Genomic DNA, 9,465 nt, shown 5'->3' with positions numbered 1-9,465 from the left:
CTGCAGAATCCTGCCCCTGCAATTATTCTGGGTCCAAAAACACATCCTGACTCCCACCATGACTCCCTGGATCTACGGGGGTGGAGCAAAGGCCTAGCTGGAACCTTCTGGAAGATGTAAAGGTGGGTACAGATGCTACACTAATGGACAAGCACTTGCAGAAAAGATACAACACTAGTTTAGTCCACTGGCCCTGACCACATACCCGTAGTAACTACACAGCTATATGGTAGTCACCACAGTCAGGGCCAGCAAACTAAACTGGTGTTACATCTTTTCTGCAAGTGCTTGTATGATTTTTCTGATTGCATCAGAAGTCAGCATAAGAGGAAAAAGTAAACGTAAAATGAGAGAAAACAAATGAATATGAAGATGCAATGAGGGAAAGACAGAAGCAAGAAGTGTGTGGAGGTGTAGATAGTATTTGACCACAACTGTGGACTCATGATAACAAGTTGCAACCATCTTTGGCAAAGGTCATATTTGAGTTAGACATGAGACACAAGAGCCATCTAGATCTCAACTCTGAGTTTTGGTGTTGACCTTCTTAAGTGAGCTCTCCCCTAGCCCATCAAGTATCCTTATAATTCCATGTGTGCTTTGACTTGCAATAAGAGAGACTTGATTTTGCAAATCAGAGTCCCCCTGAGGCATGTAAAACAAGTGCTTACAAATATCCTCAAACCTTTGATCAAGAGGTAAAGTACAACAGGCCATTAGTGATGTACTTCCAATATGATCAAGTAACAGTCTTAGTGAGTTTCTCAACCTTTTGGGAACCTCCAGTGAATATTATTCATATCCTTGTTTAAGTGTGCTTTCTAGCAATTGACCCTAGCAAATGAAACTAAGACCACATCATGTGTCCTGCAATTTGTCCATGCTTCAAGCTCAAAGGTCAATCTTTCACCAACTCAGCTCACAATTTTCTGGAGTCACCTTGTCAGAAACAATCATTATTGAGATAATGATTCTCAATGATGATTTGAAAGGTATGAGACACCTAGTCATGATTGACACAAACCGGCTTCCCACTCTTTACTTTTAAGACTCTTTCCAAAAGCTCACAGGTAGTGTACAGCTCTGTATGTCAGTATTACACATGTATGCCCCAGAGGGTTCCAGCCTCAAGGGGACTGGCTTCAGCAAAGGTTCCAGGTCAGATTAGTTTATCAACCACCAAAAAGTTGGGTTCCAGCCATTTTTGTCACTACCCTCCTTTGAGAAATCAGCAGAAAACCCAGCCCCAGTCTATGTGATTTGGAGGGTCACAAGATAGTGTTGCAAGATCAAAAATAAAAAAGGGTGTGGTGTTTTGACAAGCAATACACGGGATGACATGGAAGTTTGATTTGACTTCCACAATGACAATGGAAAATCTTTTGATTTGCCACCTTATCAATTCTGCAGTGGGCACATTCTTCATTTGGCTTTGATAAAGGACATAAGTGTATTAGATTGGTTAGAGGTGTCTTTCCAGTATGTTGCTTCTTATTTGGTGGTCTGGTGACGGTGCTGCTGATTGAAACTTCGTGCACAAAGATAACCTCATCATCATTTGAATTATTGGCTCTGGATGGCTCTGGATAATGTGAACACTGAACATATCATTTGAAGCTTCTCAACTTTTTTTAGGCATTTTCTGAAGTTTATTGATGGTTTGAAGTGAAAATAAAATGTGATTTTTCTTATTTTGTGAAAGTATTGGCTCTGATTGGCTAACTTTTGCATACTTAAAGCTGCTTGATCTTGTTGTAGAGCTTGCTATACTTTCTGCATAGCTCTTTCTATCATAATATGAAATTCTATGACATTTCTTCCGGCTGTTTTATGTGATGAACTGTGGGAATCTGGCCATCACATTCTTGCCAAGAACAGCATTCCAACCTTTTTCTCATCAAGGTAGGCCTAAATCTGTACCAGTATCTGACCTTCTCCGTCACTATGCTCCACAGGTGCTTCACAAGGTCCCGATTTTTACATATAATTTCATACTTTCATCTCATCAGTCCATATACTCAATTCAAATAGCAAGAGAAACATAGATTAGTTATGACAATGAATTACAAGAATTGAAGGTTAAAAGGATAAGGTAAATCAACTCTGTTTTTTGTCCTTTATACAGAATCGACAAAACAAGAGTCTACTTGATAAATTGGCAGTTACTACACATTTTCTTCATCTTAAAATGCCACAATCATCGCTGGTTTGAAATTCTTAGACTAAAAGGATCAAAAAGAAAAAGAAAGTCAGTATGTCACACTTTTTGTAAAACCAGAAGAGTTTTCAAAATCGCAAAAAATCAAGCTTCAAATTACCTCTGCTTGCAGATGTTTAACCATTAAACCGTTCAATTTCTCTTGTTCATCAATATATTTCCTCCATTGGGCTTTCACAATAAGTTTTTGTTTCTCAACCGCTGCTTCAGTATCCTTGACAGAATCTTTTGAACCATCCTGATGAATGACAGGGGAAGCAGTGAGATTGGTAGGAGGTGAGCTTGTGATATTGGCAGCTGGTAAAACAGGGGAACCGGTAACGTTTATTGTCAAGGTGTTGGTAGCATTCATAGCGGGGAAACTAGTAGCGTTCGTCGCGGGGATGCTTGTAGAATCACTGGCTGAGGAAGGAGTGGCGCTAATTGATGGAAAATCAGTGGTATTGGCAGCTGGGACAGTGGTAGCGTTAATAGACGGAAGGCCAGTGGTATTAGCAGTGAGGGAAGTGGTAGCGTTGATTGATAGACTGCCAGCGGTATTAGCAGTGGGGGAAGTGGTAGCGTTGATTGATAGAATGCCAGTGGTATTAGCAGTGGGGGAAGTGGTAGCGTTGATTGATGGAAGACCAGTAGTGTTAGCGACTGGGGAGGAAGTAGCGTTGTTTGAGGTAATGTCAGTGGTGTTAGCAGCTGGGGAAGTAGTAGTAGCATTGTTTGCTGGAATGTCAGTAGTATTGACCACTGGGGATGTGGTAACGTTGCTTGATGGACTATCAGTAGTATTAGCAGCTGGGAGAACGGGTGAAGCGGTAGAGTTCACAGTAGAGTTCATCGTTGGAGTGCTAGTAAGGTTACTAGTTGGCAAGACAGGGGAACCAGTAGCGTTGATCGATGTACTACCAGTAGCATTGCTAGCTAACAAGTTGTTGGAGGCAGTAGCGTTTGCAGGTAGAAGACTAGTACCATTGCCAACTTTATCAGGACTGGTCGAAGCGTTAGCTACTGGCTGAGATTTATCTATCGCGCTATAGGCACCTTTAGTTGTACTAGAAGTAGATGAAGATGTACTAGAGGAAGCTGAAGATGCACTGGAGGCAGCTGAAGATGTCTTGGAAGAGATTGTGGATCCATTGACATCTCGTTTCAAAACCTTTTATTATCCAAAGTTTATAAAAATCATAAGTCATCAGTCAATGACTGTTTGTGGCTTCTGCAAGGTGAAAAGATACTTTTTTACTTACGTCTGTATTTTGATTCATTGAAGGTTCATAGTTAGATGGTATAGCTTGAATGTAAGAAATCATTAAAGTACTCAAAACAACTAAGACAAAAAAGGATTGATTCATCTTGAGAAGCCTGGGTTGATGTATAGTTTTACTAATGGAGACAAATCGTTACGATTGATAGGTGATGGAGGATGTTGGACAGTTTGATTCGCTAAGAATTAAGGAAAGTATTGAGTTACGAAGACGATATAGACAGAAATGAGGAAATTTGTTGAAGAATGATATGGTGCGCGTCGTTGAAATAGCTTCTTATAATCAAAATTCCTCATAGCATACATCGCTTTCAAAGTCCTATGTGATAGAAGGTGACCTACCAAGATGTGCTCTTCAGATAGATACGGGTCTAGATTTGCGTGTTGATAAAGTTGAGGAATTGCCTCGTCGGCCGTCGAAAATGCTTCGTGCTTGCTTTCACCAAACCCTATGCTACCCCTCAGATTATGATAGCAACGATACTGAACACACATGGAAAGCAGTCCCGTGATGAAAGGCTGTGGTGTTGATTCTCACCGCTCGTCGGTGAGCATTGTCATCAGTTGCAGACGTTTATCATCCCCAAGTACCGGGTCCATGACGTGCAAAGAAGGCAGTGCACCCATACAACAGGAACGAAGCCGAGATGGTAAATGTAAATAGCAATCAGTCACTTTTTGACATGACAATTGTTTCCCATGAGGATCTTCCCGATATCAGCCCGTTCGTATTTCGATCGGCTTCTATTTCACAACTTCCATACCCTGTAGTGATTTATCTTGTAGTTGAGAAAATGTCAACATTTCACTTTGATAACCATGGATCTTGTGAAGCCGGAAGCTAATCGATTTTACATGATTCAAGTCAAAATTGATTCATACCCATCAAAAAAGTTACAAGTTAAGTTTTACCCAATCAAATGATACACGTTGCGAAAATCCTCACGCACACAACACTCTGCAAGTTCTGTAATCTTATATGGTTCAAAATGAGCAAAATTGTATGTTTCTTTTGAATAATCTTGGATTTATATACAAAAAATAAAGTTTACATGTGGATTTTCAATGAGTATGGCTTGGTGTCATGTCATCTTTGCGTTAGAAAAGTCCATCTCGGGATGAGCTGCTTTGAACTTCTCTAACATCTATAAATTCATTCAGAAACAAATTCTTCAGTCAGTTTGAAATTTCGTTTTAGAAGATACAAAAATCACATGAAGAAAAATGAATACATACGTCTAGCTTTTTCTGTTCATCTGATGTTGGTTTTCCGAGTTGTTTCTGTTGATTATCAAACTAAATAGCCAAGAGATGATATCTTCAACTTTCTAAACTCTTTACTGATGATAGACTGGAAAAAGAGTCTTGCGTACCATCATTTTCTCTACCATTGCTCTTGTTTCACCATCCAATTCACTTAATTTACTATTCTCAGGGTTAATCTTAGTAGTATCAATCTTAGGATGATGAGTCAACACGTTCTCCCACCATGTCATCTGGTTAACTTTTTCTAAATGAACATTGACTTCTTTCTGTTCATCTGTAAAAACCAAAAATACCATCTACTATAAACCAATTTTTCGAAACCAAACGGAAAATATATAAAATAACTGACCTAGTGTCCAAGTAGATTCATCTTCTTTAATATCTTTACAAAGTTGTCCTTCCATTATCGCTTCTTTTCCTTTCAATCCTACTTTTAGTTTATTCTTTTTAATCTCGACTGTTAATTCTCTAGCCTTTGTTCCTTGAGGTACAGGTACAATGAGAGTTACGTCTTGTAAAGTTTGTTTCCAGGTATAAGGTAGCTCTATGAAGACGAACAAATCAATGAGCTTTGAGCCTATCAAAGTAGTTGTCAAACACCGCTTACGAGCTTGTTCTTCTTTCTCTCGCTCCGCTTCAGCTGTATCATGAGCTTTACGTTCGTCCGGTGACAAGGCATCGTACTCCGTCGGGGTTAGCTTGGCCATGATGGTTTGATAATCGAAGTCCTTAAAGGGATTTGATGAATGTTTTTTGTGGACTCGGTTTCGAGCATTTTCTTTCGGAGTAGGAGTGTATGTATGCGGCCTTTATGACCTAACCCTATGTGCACCACGGATGCGAGCGCGGCGCAAAGCGCACAGAAACGTTGCACCCGGGAGCGCCCAAAAAGCCGAAAACATGGAGGGCGCGGTTATTTCACAGGCTGTGACAGTTTAGCGTCACCCACCTTGATCACAAATCCTTGGAAAGGACTTTAAGTATACTTCATTCCCAAAGAATTGGTCAACATCAGTCCAATTGATACCCATTGGGTTTTTCCTGCTCCAAGTTGTTTTCACTTGAGAACGCGCTTAGCTAAGCTTAAAGAAGGTCATAGTTTGATTTCTTATCAATCAGACTTGATGTTTGCCGCGGTTGGTGGGACTTGTGTCACGCCAGGAATAATGGAACGGTAAAGCTTCATTCAGCTCAGAATCAGCACGTTCGAGATACAATTCATTTTGGTTGGTTTCGCAACTACACACTGATACTTATTTGTTGATTGAGTTCAGATGACCCAGGTCTCCAAGAATTATCAGGCATTTATTCCAGTTTGTTACACACAAAGAAGCCCACAAAAACATCACAACGGTTCGATTACAGGCTATTGCAGGATATGACAACATTGACAAAATATATAAAGTGGTGATTGAGTACAAGTTCAGAATAACGCGTATCTCCGGCCGCCTCCACAGCTCAAATTAACATCTTCAAAAAAATGAAATGATGAAACTCGAGCATGAACAACCCAACAAACAAAGTTGAAGGTGGTGGAAAAAAGCCTAAAGGTCATCGAGCCTGATGTTTTAAAGTAAACCAGGAGGATTTCTCGCTTAGATGAGATACGACGTTTAAAATCATCAACACTTGTAAACAACTGTGGCTCAATTGAGCTAGTGAGACAAACAAAAACGGGTATCTACTGTAAATAGATCCTGAAGAGCTAAAAAAGATAGAAAAAAGAAATGGGTTAGTGAGAATGAAGATTTTGGGTAAGATGAGATCGGTGTATATTGGGAAAATTGGAGGCTCACTTTGGTCTTGAGGAAAAGAGACAGGTTGGATTTCAGAGCAGATTATATAGTGGCCTCTTTCCGGCCAACATGTGGGTGAGTCGTCATCATACATCATCGCCATACTGAATACCGTAGTGATTGAATCTGAGAGGCAAAATGTCTGAGCACCTGATTATGATAAAGCTCCATATCCTGGACCTTCTGTGTCTTTTTTCTTTGACTACTTTTTTAACGTGTCAAAGCTTTCCTTCTTGGGTACAGTTTTGATTTCAAGTCAGGTCTGAATGACCAGCGCAACGATCAGTCCATGATCATTGAGGACAAGGCAGATTTATTTGAAGTAGTATCTTTTCATTCAAAGGACAGACTCTTTCTGCGATTACTATTGCGGGGTCGAATGCGATGACCGCCATTTTGATTCACATTAAATGTACTTGGTTAGTTTATGATTCGTGTTTCGGATCTCAATTGACAATGAGGACGAAACTTTTTGTTGTTTATCCAGTAAGTGAATGTCAACACATGCTCGTTAGAATGAGAAACACTCAAACCTGAACCAAAATAGAATTTGTGTGGATCACTTTCTTGACTGATTGAATGTACAAATTGGAAAGATCATTGAATATTGCATAACATTTCGAAAACATCATTCTATATCATTCATAAATCAAATTCCACAATCTATAGATTAACCACAAATTTCGAGGTTTATAACTTCAGCGCAATTTAGATTATTCCCAAAACGTATGCTATCGAACTACATCCACGAACAATAAGTCTTGACTCAATTCTTCTAATCGAATTTGATCTTTTTAGCTGTGAAACAACGAAATCGATATCAATATCAATTGATCAAAGCTGATTTCAAATTTTGAAGGAAGACATGAGTAAATTTACCTTTAACAGTAGGATCGATATCTTTCCAATGATCACCATAAGCAGCATGCTACAAGAAAAAAAACAATATATACATTAATCCCACTTCTTTCATCATCACACTAAAACTTGTACTGAACTTACTGTCTTTTTCTTAATCTGACCTCCAAATTTTTTCAAATCTTCCGGTACGACCTAAACAGAAAAAACAAAACTCAATCTCGTCAGGATTTATGAAAAATGATGTCAAAATCGAAAGAAACATAATACTAACTTGATTAGCATCTTTCAATACTCTCATCAATTCACCAGCATGAACTTTATCTTCATCAGTAAAGAAAGTAATACTTTTTCCTGTTCTACCAGCTCTACCTGTTCTACCGATTCTATGAATATAATCTTCAATAGTTAATGGAAAGGTTACATTGATGACAACCTATAAGTGAACAATATGATCGTTAGATCTTATTTTAATAAGAGTCAAGCTGAAACTTTAGTACTGACCTCTACTTTAGGAATATCAAGTCCTCTAGCCGCAACATCTATACAAAAAAATCCAAATCAGTAAGCTTGAAACTTCAAAACTCTTAAACCCCTAAAGAGACCTACCAGTAGCGACTAAGATGGTAGCTCTACCAGACTTAAAGTCTTCTAAAGATTGACTTCTTTTATCTTGAGACATATCACCTTCAATGCAACAAGCTCCGAATCCTTTCCTGAGCAAGAACGCATGTAACCGTTGAGCTTCTTTTTTATAAAGAGCAAACACAATCACTTTATCTTTCTTCAAATTAAACCCTCCACTTTTTTCTAATGTCTTAAGTGTTTCAAATAATTTAAATTCTTTACCTCTTGTATCTGGTAAAACTTCGACTGATTGTTCTACACTACAAGAAGCTGAAAGTTGATCATCTCCAACCAAAATCCTGACAGGATCCTTCATAAAATCAGATGCTAATCTTCTGACTGATAATGGCCATGTGGCTGAAAACATGGCGGTTAATCTTGTTGATGAACCTGTGGTAGATTTCGATGGTAAACAAAGGTTGATGATTGCTCGAATATCATTCTCGAATCCCTATTTGCAATCAATCAACTAAATCAATCTTATAATCATCAAAGGTGATGCGAAAAAGAAGACTGACCTTATCAAGCATTCGATCAGCTTCATCTAAAACTAACCAACTAACATTATCCAATTTCAAATGACCTTCATTAGCCAAATCTAATAATCTACCAGGAGTACCAGCAACAGCTCTAACACCATTTTCAGCTTGAAGAGCCTTTCTTTGAGCATTTTTGTCTACTCCTCCATAAACACATAACGTTTTAATGGGTGGACTCGTCAGTTTCCCTAATTCTGATAAAGTCGATTCAGTTTGCATAGCTAATTCACGGGTTGGAGCTATTACTAATACGCTGATGGTCTTTACTTTAGGTGTAGATAAAATATGCTCAAATGCAGGAATTCCAAATGCCAAAGTTTTTCCAGACCTGAAAGAACAAATCGAAACCGAAAAAACAAACCAATGAGAAAAAAAATCATTCAAAGAATTAAACAAAAGTTGGTGTTATAAGAATCTTACCCAGTTTCTGCGATTCCTACTACATCTCTTTTGGCAATCAAAACTGGCCAAACAGCTGATTGAATCGGACTTGGTTTTTCGAATTTCAAAAACGCCTTTTCTAATGGGTTTGTAACTTTAACTTGATCGAATTTCAAAATCGGTGGGAATTCTTGGAAGATTCCGGTTGGTTCATATGTGATTTTGTTAGTTGAAATGAATGTTTGTAAGTCTTCTTCTGATGGAAGCGGGGTTGAGGTTGTTGGTTTGGATGGGTTTGGTGGGATAGGTTCTTTCTTTGAAGCGTTATCTGGTAGAACGTATATTGAGATTATGTTAGTCGTGGGTTGGAATCTATACGATGAGATCAATGAGGAAAATAAAGAGTACATACCCTTTTTGCGCGGTTTTCTTGGCTTCTTCTGTTCAACGGGCTTCGAATCGGGTTGAGGCAGAGCTTGATCGTTAGATTCAGTCGTAGCAGGTTCTGATGGAATGCTTGGT

The 9,465-nt window shown here is 38.8% G+C and overlaps 2 protein-coding genes across 2 annotated transcripts; both read right to left on the bottom strand.

The window, feature by feature from the left end:
* Positions 1–4,558: 4,558 nt before the first annotated feature.
* Positions 4,559–5,449, bottom strand: MELLADRAFT_54195 (uncharacterized protein; the record flags this gene model as incomplete). Its single annotated transcript, XM_007418152.1, has 5 exons — positions 4,559–4,621; positions 4,713–4,772; positions 4,850–5,016; positions 5,092–5,286; positions 5,350–5,449. 5 exons carry the CDS (start codon positions 5,447–5,449, stop codon positions 4,559–4,561), a joined length of 585 nt encoding a protein of 194 aa, XP_007418214.1.
* Positions 5,450–7,115: 1,666 nt separating this feature from the next.
* Positions 7,116–9,353, bottom strand: MELLADRAFT_51000 (uncharacterized protein; the record flags this gene model as incomplete). Its single annotated transcript, XM_007418151.1, has 8 exons — positions 7,116–7,336; positions 7,418–7,466; positions 7,541–7,591; positions 7,671–7,832; positions 7,901–7,938; positions 8,006–8,474; positions 8,542–8,890; positions 8,983–9,353. 8 exons carry the CDS (start codon positions 9,351–9,353, stop codon positions 7,314–7,316), a joined length of 1,512 nt encoding a protein of 503 aa, XP_007418213.1.
* Between the last annotated feature and the right edge of the window lie 112 nt (positions 9,354–9,465).

The sequence above is a fragment of the Melampsora larici-populina genome (assembly GCF_000204055.1).
Source record: "Melampsora larici-populina 98AG31 unplaced genomic scaffold MELLAscaffold_86, whole genome shotgun sequence".
Lineage (NCBI taxonomy): Eukaryota > Fungi > Basidiomycota > Pucciniomycetes > Pucciniales > Melampsoraceae > Melampsora > Melampsora laricis-populina.
The sequence above is the reverse complement of the archived record's forward strand: the minus strand, read 5'-3'. Positions and strand labels throughout refer to the sequence as shown.